Source organism: Pygocentrus nattereri, chromosome 8 (genome assembly GCF_015220715.1).
Source record: "Pygocentrus nattereri isolate fPygNat1 chromosome 8, fPygNat1.pri, whole genome shotgun sequence".
In the NCBI taxonomy this organism is placed as follows: Eukaryota; Metazoa; Chordata; class Actinopteri; order Characiformes; family Serrasalmidae; genus Pygocentrus; species Pygocentrus nattereri.
In genome coordinates, this window is record NC_051218.1 from 37,929,901 (window position 1) to 37,948,458 (window position 18,558).

Consider the following 18,558-nt stretch of genomic DNA (forward strand, 5'->3'; position numbering starts at 1 on the left):
ATAGTCTGTAGACTCGTCCTCATCCAACAGTTCTTCTGAAATGAGGGGTATTAACACCCTGTACTCTTGGTGATGGAACATTGCTATGAGGATTTAATGGCATAATTGACCGATTGGTATCATGAATCAAGACATCATGACTTCAGTGATTCAGCAATGAATTAAAATGAGCTGTTTAGCTACTTACTCTCCATATGTGGGCTGGACGGGCTGGATAGTGAAGTTTTCAGTGTTTCTGTACTACAATAAGTGTAAATTAATTTATTAAGTAAATGTGGCTTTTAAGAATGAAGTAAAATGCACTTAAGTCACTCCTTTCAGATGCTTTTGAATGCTACAATCATCCTTTTGCTTTCTGACAGTCAGAAAAAGCAAAGACTGTGCATTACTTCAAAATTAAAATGGGCCTTAAATTATACTTGGCTCATGGTAGTGATCTCACAACCATGATGAGCTCAAAATAGGCTGCTTTTGCTGCTTTGTTTCTATGTGTAGACTGTATGGACTGTTTTTGGCTGTGAGCAAACACTTCAAAACTCCTGAGTTAAGCCAAGTGGTCTTGTTTGCTTCTAGGTTATGCTCCTGTGACGGGCATGTGCCACCCAGTAAGAAGTTGCACCCTGAACCATGAGGATGGATTCTCCTCTGCCTTCGTAGTGGCCCACGAGACCGGCCATGTGTGAGTACCTGTGTGTATATTGGCTTTGTGGGCATGTTCCATAAATTCATATCAATGCTATAAATGCAGTGTGTGCAGTAACATAGTACTGGGTCTCAGGGGTACATTGTGAGGTGTATATTGTGAGGAGTGCATTACCCTTGGCCAGCTTCCAGACAGCGGCTCTCTGTTTTCATCAGGGATTGGCAACGGTGCAGGGAACGCTAAAGAAAAGTATTTTTCACCGAACATAATTGAAAACAAGCGCACAGCGGAGTGAAAACGTAGTTTATCCTTTTTTCAGAGAATTAAAGCATAAAACATTTTTCATTTGGGTTTGTTATAAACAGATTTACTCACTCGTGCTTTTCTGACATAGCATGCCAGGGGTATATTAGGTCTTTGGAATTAACAATACAGGCGAATGAGTCAGTCACAATGAGTCAGTCACACTATTAAAGAGAAGTGACTTTGTTATTGTTCATCTTTTCTGCTCTCTGCTTTAGTAAAAGTAGTGCTCCACATGTTCCTAGCATGTGTGTTTTGTGTGTTTTGTAGGTTGGGGATGGAGCATGATGGTCAGGGGAATCGTTGTGGTGATGAGGTGCAGATGGGCAGTATTATGGCTCCGCTGGTGCAGGCCGCATTCCACCGCTTTCACTGGTCGCGCTGCAGTCAGCAGGAGCTCGGACGCTACTTACAGTGAGTTACCTGCACTTACACGCACCCACACACTTAATACAATGGGATGTCGAGACATAATAATGTCATAAATTATGCAGATCACACACACACACACACACACACACACACAATAATATGTCCATTGTATGTCCATTTTTATCATTTTTGACATAATTTGAAAATGCCTTTACATTATTTACAAGTTTCATGATGAACTGACCAAAAAAAAAAAAGACCCAAATGACTTGGAAAACATTCTGGTTCCATTGGCTTGCATTAAAAGTCAAGTAGTTTTTTCCTTCCCCTGTGAAGTTACCATTTTGGAAAGATGAGGTTTTGTTCCAACAGCAGCGGTATGCATCATCACTGTCTGAAACTTCTTACTACCCTGTAGATCTTCTACAGATGCATAAATCGCTAACAAACTTTCTGGTGATATTCAGTTGATTATCAACAACAGTATGGTTCTGGTTAGGGTTAGGAATAGGTGTAGGTTTTGCCTTGAGGTGAAGGTTAAGATTAGGTTTAGGGTTAGGAATAGGTTTAATAAAATCTTTCATACTGAACTTTAAGTTCTGTTTTATTCAATAGATATTTAGTTGAAAGATATACTGAGCAGTTACAAAGCATCTACCGTGCTTCCATCCAAATAAAGTGTGACCGCCAATCCTAACCTTCACATCAGCACCCAGAACATCAATTTTGGCCTCTTTTCCTTTTTCCAACTAATAAATAAAAAATATCTGCGGTTTTGGTATTAAAAACAGTGAAATGGCGACCAGCCAACCCTTCAACAATTTTCCTGTTTTTATTTGGAGTGTTTCTCATCATAGTGGGAACATTTGGTCCCCAGAAGAAACACGGCCACACACACACACACAGGCACCCACGCCGCTTGCTCTGCAGCCAAGAGGGGCTAGACTGCTACTTACAGCGAGCGAGACAAACACAAGCATATAAACAGACATGCATGCTTTGCAACTTAATGCACATAAACACTTGCTTAAGCTACAGCTTGCTCATACCCACCACCACAGTTGGTTCAGACCTCACTTCATGAACTGGAGTAAAGAAAATGTAATAGATGGTTGACAGGCAAACCAAAGTAAATATATAGTGTGTTTGACAGCTTCTTCCTTTTTTGTGTTCCTTAGAAGAGAAGGTGAAGTAACCCAGCATCCTTTGCAGTTCTGTTGGTGTCTGTTATTTAGCTGTTATTTCTCTCATTTTTAACTTGTTCTTAAGTTAACGTGGGTGTTATTGTGTCTTATCCTCAAGCTGAAAGTTGTTTTGGATGCATTTAGAAGTCTTTGTTATATTTACCATTACTGTGTTTTACACTAACATACAAGTAAACGATCAGCTTACACAAAACCTTTGGGATTTCCTGAAATCGGTGATTTTGGTAGTTTTAAAGCAGTCTGTGTATTTGTGAAGTAGCCCATTAAGTGTGATGCTTTGATACTGATTGTAACTCAGAGCGATGAGGAGGTGGACGCATATGCGGAGAAAAGCAAGATTTATTCGGGGGAAATCCAGGGTCGTGGTCGATACAGTCCAGGTTCAGGTAGCCAATACGAAGAGCAGGCGGGACAGACATGACAAGGAACACAGAAATCCTAATACATAACAAAACACAGAAAAAAACAAGCAAAACATCCAACGCATCAAACATATCAAACAAAGACCAGCAACCAGACAGGGGAAAACACAGGGCTTAAATACATGAGGGTAAACGAGGGACAGGTGGAGACAATCAGGGGTGGAGTCACGAAACAAGAAGGCAGGACTAAAAACCAAAACAAAGCACATGGACAGGACTGGGAAGTAAACACAACACAAGCACATGGACAGGACTGGGAAGTAAACACAACACGAGCACATGGACAGGTCTGGCAGGGGCCAATCGTGACGCTGGTGTTTATGTAATGCTTTTTTCAGAAGCAAAATGTTTAAATAGTAATTTATTTTAATGGTTTAATTACAAGAACTGCATGACAGTTTGTTTTTTTTTTTGACAAAATTATATATATTGACAAAAAATTGATGGAAATTGCTAGACTGACTGAAGGTGCAGCCAGTAATAACAGTTTCTTTATAAATCTGTGGTCAGTTACTGATTTTGCATTAAAATGTTTTACACAAATATGATGTGTAGCTAGTTTCCAGTGTAGACATCCTGAAGGCTTTTGCACTGCAATGCAGTGCAACATACAGCAGCATTTCGCTGCTGCTGGACCAAAACCTCCAAATGTAAGTCAATGGAACCAGACATTTTCCAAGTAATTCTGGCCCTTCTATTGGTCTATTCATCTTGAAATTTACATACAATATAAAGTATGTCAAAAACTGAAAAACGACAAACATAGATATACAAAGTTTTGGTCCGATAGCAGCGATTTATAACAATTCGTGTACTTATTTTCATTAAGACAATCAGCAAAACATGCCATTTGACCAGTGGGTGCCCAACGTTTTTTTCTCTGCAGAATATAAATCAAGCTTCTTGTTATTTCTTTGCTTCATTATTGTTGTGAATTACAAATATCAAATAATGAAACTGAGGTCTCAATAATGCAGTATTGGCAGTAATAATTGATTGAAAAATGAGACTTTTACTCTTCTCTGCCTGTGCAGCTCCTACGACTGTCTGCGGGACGACCCGTTTGAGCACACGTGGGAGGAGCTCCCTCAGCTGCCTGGCCTGCACTACTCCATGAATGAACAGTGTCGTTTCGACTTCGGCACAGGATACATGATGTGTACAGCGGTGAGTGGCCCACCATCCACACAGTGTCACAGCTCCCCCAACTCGCAACGATGCATTATGGAGTGGTCATATGGCATCATAAGATTGCTATAAGCATGTATAACCACACTGTGGCCATCTGCTCATAATAGCTTTCTTCATTCTGAGTCAGTCATCGGGTTCATCAGAGAATGATGAAGAATGATCCCGCTGCGACGTTATACATGCTACCACTACCAATGCATTAAACGTGTGTCCGGCCGTTTCGACCATTAGTGATGATATGAGATTTGAGATCACTAATGCTGTGCCTTTAAGATACACCTTCCCTTTTTGATTAAGATGTCAAAAACAAGACATTAATGACAGTGACAAAGCAATGACAAAATCAAGTACAGACAAAATATAATGTAATACAGTACAACTTTCTAATCATTGTTAGTTGTGTTAGATTCAGATGTAAACATAAATGCATATACACTGACATCAGCCATAGCATTAAAAACACATCCTTGTATCTGCACTCATCATCTCTGCTTATCATATAGGTGCATTGTGTGGTTCTACAATTACAGACTGTAGTCCATCTGTTTCTGCATACTTTGTTAACCTGTTCTTCAATGGTCAGGACCCCCCCCCCCCCATAGGGCAGGTATTTATTGGGTGGTGAGTCATTCTCAGCACTGCAGTGACACTGATGGGGTTTTGGTGCGTTTGTGTGCGTTGCACTGGTGCGAGTGATCAGACACAGTAGTGCTGCTGGAGTTTTTAAACACTTTGTCCACTCACTGTCCACTCTATTAGACACTCCAGCTTGATGGTCCACCTTGTAGATATAAAGTCAGAGAAGATTGCTCATCTGCTGCTGCACAGTTTGTGTTGGTCATCCTCTAGTCCTTCATCAGTGGTCAAAGGACGCTGCCCACAGGACGCTGTTGGCTGGATATTTTTGACTGGTGGACTATTCTCAGTCCAGCAGCGACACTGAGGTGTTTAAAAACTCCAGCAGCACTGCTGTATCTGATCTACTCAGACCAGTGCAACACACACTAACATGCCACCACCATGTCAGTGTCACTGCAGTGCTGAGAATGGTCCATCAGCCAAATAGTACCTGCTCTGTGAGGGTCCATGGGGGTCCTGACCATTGAAGAACAGGTTAACAAAGTATGCAGAAACAGATGGACTACAATCTGTAATTGTAGAACCACACAATGCACCTATATGGTCAGTGGAGCTAATCAAAAGGACAATGAGTGTAGAAACAAGGAGGTGCTTTTTAAGTTATGGCTGATTAGTGTATATGCAGATATAAATGTAAGTCACTACATCATTTAAATCATTACAAGCTTATATAATCACATTGAAATTAATACAGTGGGTAAATATATAATAAAATGACAGTAAGTCTAGACCTTTAAGATTTAATACTATTATTGTACAGTCGTCCAGCATTACTTTAGCCATTTGGTGTCAAAAGCCAGATGATTTTGTGTCTGGCCCTCTAGATGGAAAACATGTGCAAATATTTTAGCCTTAATCATTCAGACAAGCAGCCCAACATAATCAAGTCCAGATGGTTACAGTTCCAAAATGACCCTAAACCTCAGTTTGAGCGGATAATTTCTGATAGAGCAGATGAGTGTTCTGAGGCTCTGAAAGCATGACATTCCAACTAAGTACTTCTGCATGGACTGTACTTTACTCTCTTGTCAAACCATTCCTTTAGCTGCAAAAGGTGGGGTCATCAGGAGCCCAGGTAAGGTAACCCACCTAATAGCCTCGTGGCCACTTCTTTCTTTTATCATTCCAAGTGATCATTTCATGTTTTGTTCGTTTGTTTGTTTGTTTTGACTTCATTTTCACATTGCAAACATGTTTGCCGCAGGGTGTTTACATTCCCCTAATAGTACCCCCTCTTGTTTATCGCACATGAGTCTCATGTGGTCACCAGGAATCCTTTTTATTATGGACCTATCCATGCTCCGCCCACACAACTATGTTCTTTCATTGGTACTTTTACAAGATTGGACAAGTTTTACAGAAGTCCAGGCACAAAAATCCAGTTCAGTCTATTGATATTTTAGTATGAAGTTTTTATGGTCCAGCCGACAGGGTCACTGACTGACTGAGTGACTGACTGATACACTTTTTGGAAAAGCTCATGAGCAAGCACCACATCACCTGAATAGTAGGTGGCTGTACACACCTGGTCCAATGAAGCAACTACATATTCATATCCCAAAAGTAGGACTAACACACACAAAATGAAACAAAGCAGAATACATTTCATTGAAATACATAATGGGTCTCTCTAAAACAACACTGTTCCTAATAGTGAGGGCAGTAACAGCTTAAATACTGAGTGTTTTTAAGTTCAGGCTTCATCTAACTGTAGATGTTTATGTGTAAATATGATCGTGTGATTGGTGAACCAGTTGATGTGATTGTTTTTCCTCTGGTTTTACATTAAGCTTATTTCATTTAATAGTCTATTCAGGGGTCTTAACTCTATGTAGTAGTTATTAATTTACAATGATGGTTAAAGCTTTGTAGCTCGGTAAGTTGTAGCATTCCTTAATCCGTGTAAATATTCATAATAGATTCATGTTAGCTTCTTATTTGCCAGCCTCTTGTTTGAATTTTCCCGTTCCACCTTAAATGGTACAGCCTCTGGCACCAGAATGTGACTGCAGCACAATTAAGGGTGGAACGAGAAAACTTGAATAGGACGCCCAATTTAGTATCGTCCTTCTTACTGTGTTTTGGATGGTATCGCCTCAGATAGAGAACAACAGACAACACAGCATCTAAGTATGTATGTTTATGATGTTAGCTTAGCTAGTTAGCAGAGTTAAATCAGATGAAGCCAGTGAACTTTCTGCTTAGAATAATCAAGCAGAAGACTAAAAATGTTACACAACAAAAGCTCCACCCTGTGTTTCTGAACAGTGTGATCTTAAACATAATACATATGAAACATATGAAATAAACACAAACATATGAAATAAATATCATTTGAATAAAAATAACTCTTTCTAAATATACAGTAGGTATTTAGGGGCAGTCATGGGCTGGAGGTTAGGGAACCAGCCTTGTGACCGGAAGGTCGCCGGTTCGATCCCCAGAGCTGACAGCACATGACTGGGGTGTCCTTGAGCAAGACACCTAACCCCTGGGTGCTGCGGATTGGGCTGCCCACCGCTCCGGGCAAGTGTGCTCACTGCCCCCTAGTGTGTGTGGTGTTTCACTTCACAGATGGGTTAAATGCGGAGGTGAAATTTCCCCATTGTGGGACTAATAAGGGTCTCTTAATCTTAATTTTGAAAGTAAAACTGAGGTTTATGCCATAATAAGGTTGAAAGGGATTTTTGCCAGTGTTCTATAAAACTTGACCAGCACCTTTGTGTGAAGAGCATGGCTAGGTCAGTTTGAAGGGTTGTAGCTTCTATACACCATCTCTCCAACACCTTAAAAGATGCTAATGACTGTAATACTACAGAATACACCACACTAATCACATATAATCATCCAGTTAGCCCATCAGATCTGTAGCACAGCTAGCATTAGAGATTAATGGCTTGTAAAGTATACACCAGGTAGAGCAAAGCACTCAGCACAAAGTTGAGGAGTGTCAAAAAGGACAGTTGACTTTTTCTGGCTAGAATACAAAGTCCAACACTTTAGAGTGGTTGAGGGCAGTAGTGTGCTCATATAGGCTAGGTTAGTCTGTTTTCATGTATTTATTTTTTGCTCTCTCTTTCTCGTTTTGATCCTAAATGGCGGTCATGTGTCATCGCTATCCAGCATTTTGTAAGCTGACTGTTGTGTTTGGTCAAAAGCTGTATCAGAACCTCCATGACTGAAAGTGTTGTTTTATCTTCTTCATCGTTATGCTTTGGTTTGCATGAAATGGCCTCCTGGGATTAAAATTGTCCTCCATATGTTTATACTGGTATCTTGGACAGTAACTCTTTAACGTTTACTGTTATAATGCTGTTATGAGAATGACATAAAATGACAATATAGCTTTTCTCTAGTAGGTACCTTTATTCATCCTCAGTGTACCTTAAAATTTTTCAAAATCATTGTACGTAAAGTCTTAAGACGGTTGGCTTGGCACTAAATATTTTCACTTGTTTGACCTGACTTGTTATTGCAACGTTGTAATGGTATTGTAACAGATTGCCTAAGGGAATAGATCAGCGGAAAATCAAAATTTCCATAAGTTGCCTCTTAGTCCAAGTTAGAGATGCAAATTTTGGCAAATTCTTCAAAAAACAATGCCCGATAACAATTAACCCCTCTAAATCTCTATTACATGCTAAGGCTTATTATTCAGCAACTAAAGGGACTTTGGTACAAACTGACTGAGCTGGTCTTTGGGCCCACTGATGGGCCCTGGCTGTGAAAGGGTTTAATCGTCCCTAGAAAGCATAAAATCAAGGACCTATCAAAATATCAATTATGAGAAGCATAGTTTCAGCTCTGAAATCTGAGCCACATCGTAAAATACTTCATATATGGGTCATTCCCCATTTGGAGTGGGAAACCATAGCACAAATTTGCAGGGCTTAAAAATGCTTAGAATTTTAGGCATAGTTCCAAAAATCAGTATGTACATTTACACAGTTGACCTAAGATTCAATACTTTTCCCCTATGATTCTCTGATTTTTCTTTTTTCATTCAGTTTCATAGTCACTCTGCATCTGTAAAACAGCTCATCATAAAGTCGAACAACATTTTTAAGAAGTTTAACTTAGGAATTTATATACAACAGATTATTGTTTACTTTTCATATCATGAGCATTATACAACATTTGAAAAATATGTGTTTTATTTAAAAAATAATTTGTCACAGTGATTTTGGTCGCTGGCGTTATCAGGACTCTTATTTTACATTTTAACATAGTATATTCAGCTCTATTAAACTGCTTCTTAGGGTCGAGGATCATCAGGGAAGAAGCATCTCAAGGCATGTGAGTCCACGCTTGCACACTTTTATGTGTCAGCGGTGTTATGTGCTTTATTGGCTGGGTAATTCAAATTTTGTCAAAATAATGCCAAATATCATTTTTATTACTGATTTTAAATAGTTGCGCAATTTAAAATGAGTCAGCCAATTTACAGAATCCAGAATGTCACATTCACTGGGGTTACACCATATTCAGATAATGCTAGTCGTGTAAAATGTAAAACATGTTTGGAATTGAACTCTTCTTTTGCATATATGATGATAGATGTAAAAGGACATATTAAGATTATTTACATTTTTAAAAATGTATTCTCCTAAATTCCCACTCCAAATGGAGAATGACCCATATGCATGCCTATGGATGCACACATCAGCTGATTCCTGGATTAATGCATCAGAATATTAAAATGTGTCCCCTGTACTGCAGTGATAGGTGGGGCCAGGCATCAATGTGAAGTAAACAGCCCAGAACTGTATTAAGCCCACCCTACATAAGAACCCGGTTTAAACTGATGAACTGAACACTCAGTAGCCCACCACTGTACACATTCAAATTCTAATTGTTAGGGCAAGTTAAAACAGACATCTACAATTTTACTCACTCGTGTCATTTTGATAACTCTTTCTCTCAGAGAACATGAATGCAGTATCGCTTGCAGATCTTTGCTTCCAATATGATACACTGCCATAGTACTGGTATTGTCCTCTTGAAAACAGCTTCTGAAATCCACTTTTTTAAAACTATATTTTTGCATTTTTCACCCCCACAAACAAATCACCCATTTTGACTTACAAACTAAAAATATCTTGATAATAAATAAATGAACTGCGCTGTCATTAAGTGACTGGTTTAGGTAAAATGGACAAAAATGAATCAACATTTCAATGATGAAAACTAACTTAACTGGAAATTTTATTAATTTAATGTTCGACTTACATTACATTAATTTAATTAAGTTCATATAGTGATTGATATATATATATATATATATATATTTTTTTTTTTTTTTTTTTTGAGTGAATCTAGCAGGACCCGCTGCCTGTTGCATCCTCATACGCAACATTCCTCAACATTCCTCAACTTGCATGATAAACTTGTCTATTCAAATAGGAACAGATGGAAAAGAATAAAAACAATGTTTTGTTTGTTTTTTTAATTGACAGTTTTGATAAAAAAAACTTTATTTGTTGTTAACGGTCAATAGATTAATCATTTACATCCCTACTGCAAATATAGTCAGCCAAAACATGTTTGGTTCACAATAAGTACAAAAGTGCATTGCATAAGACATCATGAAGCATGAATATTGTCAATTTGTATGCCTACAATGTCAGAAACCACATATGCAAGATTATTTATGATTACTTAGCAACCAGACAGTTTAAGGCAAGTGTAGTGCAGTTAGCATGATGCTAAATTGTGGGGTATAAACTTCCTTTACTGCTTCACTAAATTAGCCTTGTAGTTCCAGTGCAAAACAAAAGAAACAAACGTCAGACCCCAAATCCGTCTTGGCTGATTGACTTCACTTGGTTTAAGAGGAAAACTTCTGTTTTAATTCAGTTTTTTCACTGAACTATTCCTTTAAACAAAGTGTTACTGTCTTGATATGTATTTGTTGCTCTGTCTCTGTATAAAACAGTGTATTTCTCCTTTGCTGTGTCCACTCAGACTCCTTTATCTGAAGTGGATTCTTGTGAAGTGATGTCAGTGGCCACCGTGCCTTGTGTTGTGAAGGACTAAGTAAAGAGTCTGTGTGAATGAACTGGCCTCTGCATCTCTCCCTCAGTACCGCACCTATGACCCATGTAAGCAGCTCTGGTGCGCTCACCCTGACAACCCCTTCTTCTGCAAGACCAAGAAAGGACCCCCCATTGATGGCACGATGTGTGGGGATGGCAAGGTGCTGACACAGCCGTGTTTGGAAATTGCTCTTTTATGTTAACTAAATCTCTGAGGCTACAGTGCTGTACAAAACTGAGAGACTGAGCTTTCATCTATTGAATTTCTAGTCACACCAGCCGTTAAGTACAGGTTGGTCATTTTTCAGCAACAGGAAAATGTAGATTTAACAGAAAACAGCCTCACAACTCCAATGTGGCAAATTTTTCAGCTTCTGTTTTTTTCAGGAGACTTGTGCAGAAATGTGCAGGGATATTTTTTCACACCTAGAAATTTTAGTCTTAGAAGTCGGTTGCATTTTCTGTTTATTGTAATGTCAGTTACACATGTAAACACTCCCTGCTGAAATGACCTTAATCATCAGTTCAGATGTCCGTTTTTGTCTGTGTCCTTCTTTCAGTAACGGCTCCTTGACAGCTACGCATTCTTTCAGACCCATAGCGTGAGTCTTCTCACAGTGGAAGCAGCTTGATTTCCTCCTCTCTCTCAAAGATGGAAGCTTTAGCAAGCAAGCAAGCAAAATTTATTTATATAGCGCTTTTTACAACAGGTGTTTTCACAAAGCAGCTTTACAGAACAATCAGTATGTGCTATTTATCTGATGCTGAAAGTTTTGGTGACCTGCCTGGACTTTCATGGTTGTTAAACCCATCTTTTAAGAATTTTTGAACAAACTCATATTTGTACTCACTTTATATTAAGGTTTAACTGGATATGAAAGAACTGAAAGGATGCTCTCAGACTTGCACAGTACTCACTTACTGTATTTTAAAATTAAAAAGGTAAAATGAAATGTTACTCAAAACTTTCAAGAGAAATTTTTACTTTTTAATAATTTACTCTTGCCTGTGTGTCTCTCAGCACTGTTTCAAAGGGCACTGTGTGTGGCTGACCCCAGACATCATAAAGCAGGACGGGAACTGGGGTATGTGGAGCGAGTTCGGCGCCTGCTCTCGGCCCTGTGGAAGAGGCATTCAGTTTCGCACTCGCTCTTGTGACAATCCACAGTATGTGTGTGCATGCTTCTCATACACCCTTTATTATACACACACACACACACACACACCTTCTAAGCTGCTTCTCCTTCTGGGTCACTGAGGGAGCTGGAGCCTATCCCAGCTGACATCAGGCGGAAGGCATTATACACCCTGGACAGGTCGCCTGTCCATCACATGGCAGACAGACAGACACAGGGCACACATTCACACCTAGGGGCAATTTAGTCCAAATGACCTGGCTGCACATCTTTGGACTGTGGGAGGAAACCCGCGCAACCACGGGGACACACTCCACACATAAAGGACCCTGGTCACTCAGCCAGGGAATCAAACCCAGGCCCTTCTTGCTGTGAGACAACAGTGCTACCCACTGTGTCATTGTGCTGCCCCTTTATTATTTACAGCCTCAGTCAAATGTTTAGACACTGCTGAATGAGTGTATTTCTCATAATTTTGCATGTTGACTTAAACATAGGGCGGCACAGTGGCGTGGTGGGTAGCGCTGTCGCCTCACAGCGAGGAGGGCCTGGGTTCGATTCCCCGGCCGGGTGACCGGGGTCCTCTCTGTGTGGAATTTGCATGTTCTCCCCGTGTCTGCGTGGGTTTCCTCCGGGTTCTCCGGTTTCCTCCCACAGTCCAAAGACATGCAGTCAGGCCAATTGGACATGCTAAACTGCCCCTAGGTGTGAGTGACTGTCTGTGTCTCTCTGTCTGCCCTGCGATGGACTGGCGACCTGCCCAGGGTGTATCCTGCCTTCCGCCCGAAGACTGCTGGGATAGGCTCCAGCACCCCCCGCGACCCTGACGGAGAAGCGGCTTAGAAAATGGATGGATGGATGGACTTAAACATATATGTTCAAATGCTTGGAATTATAGTAAAGATTCCTTTGTATGGTTTATTCTTCTAAAAAGTTTTACATTACTTTTTTTTTTTTTCAAATGTGAGCTAACAAGTATTTTTTAAGCAGCCAACAATGTCTTAGCATATTGTCACCTTCCAAAGAAAAACAAGTATCTCCAAAATGATAACTTTCCAGGAGAGGGCAAAAAAAAAAAGGCATTCACTTTCAATGGAAGTTGATGTAAAGAGATTTTATTTCAAGCAGCTTTGTAGCATTTCTGTTGATCTATTCCTTATTAAATTTCCCCATAATGGGAATGGCAGCTGCTGCACTCAAGTGATATGGAAAAATAAAAAAAATGGAGATAAATGGTTTTTATTTGGACAGTATTAGCTGTAATATCTGGAGTTTTTCAGTCCTTCTGGAAAAACATTCCAGGTTTTCATGAGAAGACTGAAGGCCTGAAAAAGCTCTGTCCAAATCCAAATACTGCTGTCCAAAGAAAAACATTTATCTTCTTTTTTTTCAATTGACAAAATGTGAAATGATGCATCAGGGCAAAGAGGTGGTATTATGAATGATTTGAAAGGGAATTTGTTTTGTTTACCACATTTTGTTCACTGCATGATTCCACATATGTCCTTACCAATGATCATGTGTCTTTGCTTGGCTTTTTACTGTCCAAATTCGAACAGTTCTCTTTTCCATTCTTTCATCTGTCATCTGTAGCCCTGCTAATGGGGGACGCACTTGTACTGGCTCCAACTACCAGTTCCGGATGTGTAACACTCAAGACTGTGAGGACCCTTATAAGGACTACAGAGCTGAGCAGTGCAGCATGATGGACAGCAAATTTGAATACCACAACTCCAGACACCACTGGCTGCCTTATGAACACCCTGATCGTGAGTAACTGACAACAGACACTAAAAACCATAGACAGCATACGTTACAGCACAAACAGTAAAGTAATTGTACAGTATAGTCTAAACACCAAATAGCACAGTCCAGATGCCACATACACCTTACAGTGCAATGCCGACATTATATAGGCATTATACAGTGCAGTACACACACTACAGACAGCATACAGTGCAGTACAGACACTACGGACACCATATAGTGCAGTACAGACACTGCAGACACCATGCAGCAGAGTACAGACACTACATCACAATACAGACGCTACAGACGCCAGACACCACAGTATTGACACCAAAAGTCCTGCAGTACAGACACAGCAACATTAACCTTGAACCTGTACTGTGTATAGTGTGTGTTTTTCTTGCTCTCCTCTGAGCTTGATTTGGATCTAATTTGACTGGTGCCATTTCTATCTGTCTGAATCTGTTCCTCAAACCGTGTCATCTACACCAGACAGCTGCTGTGAATTATACTGTGTGAAGAGATGAAAATATGATGACACTTGAGCTGCTAGCTTCAATCTCTCATTTTTTTCCCTACATCCACTTCCTCTGCATGCATGACCTCATTGAACAAGCTGTGCATATAGCATATGTATTCTCCAAAGAGTCTTTGGGTGCTCGGCCATTAGCCCAGATCCTACGACCGCAGCAGACAGAGCCAGCTTGGAGCTTAGCTAACCAGGGACTTTTGAGTAGTACAGACTTGAAGCCAACTGGAAACAGCAGAACGTGTCGGATCAAAACATCTGGAAAGAGTCACTGGATTTTAGAAGTGAATGTTCCTGCTCTACTGCTAGCAAAGAGAGGGATTTTTACTTCCTGACCTCTAGACATGCTGACAGCTCGTGGGCTCAACAGATGTAAGATATAATACCAAAAGGTGGGGGTGATTCATTGTATCTGGAATTTAAAAGAAAACTGACTTGGGATCCATTTATCCAAAAAAATAGCTGAGACGTCTTTTTTTCTTTTGAAAAAGTAAGTACACCCCTTGCCTCAGTAACTGTTTTTGCCCCCTTTGGCAGAAACAACTTTATGTAAGTGTTTCATTTAACTTTGTGATCAGTTTCTGACATCTACTGGAAGAAACTTTTGCCCACTTGCTGCATGCAGAATTATTTAAACCGTGCAATGTTTGAGGGGTTTCTTACATGTAAAGCTTAATTTAAATCCCCCTGGGATTCAGACCTGGACTTTGACTAGGACATTCTACAAGCTTCCATTTCTTTTTGTGAGCCATTTTTGGTGAATTGAATAGTATCTGGGATCATTATTCTGTTGGAAGGTACACTTCTTCAACTTCACTTCTTCAGCTTGACCCCTTTAACAGATGGCTTCTTATTCTCCACAAGCACTGTCTGGTATAAAAGAGACTTCATAGTTTTTTCTGTGATTGCTAGTTGGACAGACCATGAGCTCACAAAGCATTCCCTAACCATAAGACTTCCACCACTGTACTTCACAGTTGGTATGAGGTTCTTTTGAACCAAACTTGCCTTTGGTTTTTGCCAAACATGGCTCCTGTCACTGTGGCCAAACAACTCTATGTTTGATCTGTCCATAGCACATTGTTCCAGAAGTCTTGGTCATAGCCTAGATATTCATTAGCAGACTTACCCTGATGCACCTTTTAGACAGTAAACATTTCTTCCTGGCACACTTTCCATGTAGGTCAAATTGTGCAGTCTCTTTCTAATGGTAGAAGCATGTCCTTTGGCATCAACAGTAACAACAGCTACATTAGATCCTGTGATGAAATTTTGGGCTTCTTTTAGCATCTTAAGGTCTGCCTTTGGGTTAAAACCTCCAGCATCTGGTGTGTGGAGCAGTGGTATTAACCACTATGCTGCATTTCAGTGAGTCTAAAAGAATGAAAGTGCCCAGCATGAGTGTCTACACACATAAATTACAGCCAACAAGTTATCAGTTATAATTACACACTGCAATTTCAGTTTTAAAAGTGAAATCTTTCCCATTCTTGCTTGAGATAGGATTTTGGCTGCTCAAGAGTTTGGTGCCCCCTTTATCATATTTCTTGTTTCATAATGCACCAGATATTTTCAGTAGGTGACAAGTACATGTATAGAATGTAGTTTGGCATTGTATTGCTAAAATGAATAAGACCTTCTCTGAAGAAGAAGCATATGTTACTCCAAACCTTTGCCATGTGCACAAATGCACCCCATACCAACATCAATGCTGGCTTTTGAAATGAGCACCTTTAACAAGCTGGATGGGTCCCTCTTCTTTTTAGCCTGGAGGACCTAGCGTCCATTAAATCAAAAAAGACTTTTAAAATTTTGTTGCACCACAGGACTCTTTTCCACTTCACCTCAGTTCATCTGAAACGAGTTAAGCCCAGAGAAGGTGGCGGTGTTTTGGATCCTCTTTATATATGGCTTCTTTTTTGATGAGCAGTGATGAAGTGTATTCACATATAGTGTTTTTTGAAAGTTTTTTTGAGCCTATACAATGATTTCCACTACAGAATTGTATCTTTTTTTAATGCAGTGCTGCCTGAGGGTCTGAAGATCATGGCCATCCAGTATTGGTTGTTAGGCTTGTCCCTTGCATACATTCTTTTAACAATATAATTTAGAGATCTTTTGACTATATTATGTATTGTAAATGATGAAATCCCTAAGTTATTTGGTATTTTTCATTGGGAATCATTGAATTGTTACACTGTTTGCCCATGCAGTCTTTCACAGAGTGATGAACCACCCCCATCGTTACTTCAAAAAGACTTGGCCTCTCTGACATGCTCTTTTTATACCCAGTCATGTTACTGACGTGTTCCCGGTTAACCTAATTAGTTGTGAGATGTTACACTTGATGTGTTACACAACTTTGGCAGTCTTTTGTTGCCTTTGTCCCAACTTTTCTGAAACGTGTTACTGGCACCAAATTCAAAATTGGCATATACACCAAACAGGCATAACATTATGACCATAACATTATGTTTCAACACTCATTGTCCATTTTATCAACTCCATTTACTATGTAGGTGCCCTTTGAAGTTCTGCAATTACAGACTGTAGTCCATCTGTTTCTCTGCATACTTTGTTAGCCCTCTTTTGCCCTGTTCTTCAGTGGTCAGGATGCCCATGGACCCTCACGGAGCCTCACTGTCCACTCTGTTTTGAAAATGTGGTTGTATATATGTTGATTTGTGATTTTGTTATTATACAATCTAAAATAGTAAAACCAAGAAAACTCTTCTGTGTCTGAACTTTAACTGGTACAGTACAACACATACCAGTAAACTGCAAAATCATCTGTTGTTCCTTAGCATGTTCCTTGCATGTTTTCCATATGTTCTCTAGCTAATTGTTTTCTCTTTCTTTCTTTTAGCTAAACAGCGCTGCAGCTTATACTGCAAGTCCAAAGAGACCCGAGTTGTGGTGAACATGCAGGAGCTGGTGGAACCAGGCATCCGCTGTTCATACAAAGACCCCTATAGTGTGTGTGTGTATGGGGAATGTGAGGTGAGTTTGTTGGCATGTGTGGGTGTGTGACTGCCTTATGTCATTAACTGTGTGCTTTGCCTTTTGCTGATAGTGTTCCTCTCTCTTCAGAAAGTAGGCTGTGATAATGTGGTGGGCTCAGGGCTTCAGGAGGATAAATGTGGTGTGTGTGGAGGGGATGGCAGCAAGTGCAAGACCCACAAGTTCAACTTCACCTTCTCTGATAAGAAGGGTATGTTCCTTCTTTAAAGTTAAATACTGAACTAATATCATCACTATTTCATTTTAGGGCTGTGATTAACCTAAATGAACCAATCCCTCAATCAACTTCTAGCCTTCATAACTTTAGAATGGTTTAAGCTACAGATATGGTACACATATCAGACCATTCAGCAGACTCAACCCAAAGTAGCTAGCACGACACCATCGAGCTGTGATGTAATTCAATGAGTAATTCAGCTTGGAAAATCACCCATAATCTTGATATTATTGCCCTGTTTGTTAGGCTTCATATTCCAACAAAGGGTTAAAAATAGTCCCATGATTCACAGATCAGAGCACTCATCAGCCTCTGCCCTCACCATCCAGTGATTTCATCCACCTGTGACAGTCCATCAGCCAGCAACCCAGCTCCAAAATCACACACACCCCACTCGCTACTGTTATATTACATCCCTGCTTTTAGCCTTCATATTATAATCAAAGGGTTAAATAGTGACATGATTCACACACCAGAACACTCAGAGGAACCTGCCATCACTAGCCAGAGTGAGAGAAGCCAGCTCTAACATCCCACAACCCAGAAATACAGCACAAACACACAACCAGATCACTGTAACACTGCAATTAGCTCTCTGCTTTAGCCTCATATGGCGACAAAAGGGTTAATCACATTTTTTTTTTTTGTTTAATTGCAGTTAATCAAATTTAGGAAAATTTATAAATGACATTAAGAAAACTGAATGCCATTAATAATTGATCTCTTTGACTATTTTATTTATATAGCAAACTTTGATGACTACATCATCTCTTATATTTCTATAATGAATTAATTTTTTTTCTCTTAGAAACGTTTATGCCCATTTTACAGCTAATGTGCTGAAACCCCAATCACTCACAGTATGGAACTTTTTGGCCCAGTGGTCCCTTTACAAGGGATCATTGTAAAGTCATTCTAAGATGCTCTGCTTTTGTAGACTTTGATGCTGATACACTATTCTCTTCTGCTTGGCCTTTAGGTGTTATTAAAGTTCTAGAAGTTCCTAGAGGGGCGAGGCATCTTCTCATCCAGGAACTGAATGGGACAACTCACATTTTGGGTAAGACCTATAAGGATATAGGTCTATATATATATT

The 18,558-nt window shown here is 39.8% G+C and overlaps 1 protein-coding gene across 3 annotated transcripts in view; it reads left to right on the forward strand.

Moving 5' to 3' along the window:
- LOC108424192 (A disintegrin and metalloproteinase with thrombospondin motifs 2-like) overlaps positions 1-18,558 on the forward strand; it is a 267,657-nt gene that overhangs the window by 230,930 nt on the left and 18,169 nt on the right. For 2 of the 3 annotated variants that reach the window (XM_037540729.1, XM_017692033.2), the window contains exons 7-15: positions 574-679; positions 1,217-1,360; positions 3,980-4,112; positions 10,858-10,971; positions 11,832-11,977; positions 13,540-13,715; positions 17,091-17,224; positions 17,315-17,435; positions 18,442-18,522. In XM_037540729.1, the coding sequence (XP_037396626.1) occupies positions 574-679; positions 1,217-1,360; positions 3,980-4,112; positions 10,858-10,971; positions 11,832-11,977; positions 13,540-13,715; positions 17,091-17,224; positions 17,315-17,435; positions 18,442-18,522 (1,155 nt within the window). Of the gene's footprint in view, positions 1-573; positions 680-1,216; positions 1,361-3,979; positions 4,113-5,820; positions 5,851-10,857; positions 10,972-11,831; positions 11,978-13,539; positions 13,716-17,090; positions 17,225-17,314; positions 17,436-18,441; positions 18,523-18,558 lie in introns of all 3 variants that reach the window. The other variant, XM_017692032.2, reaches the window with a different exon arrangement.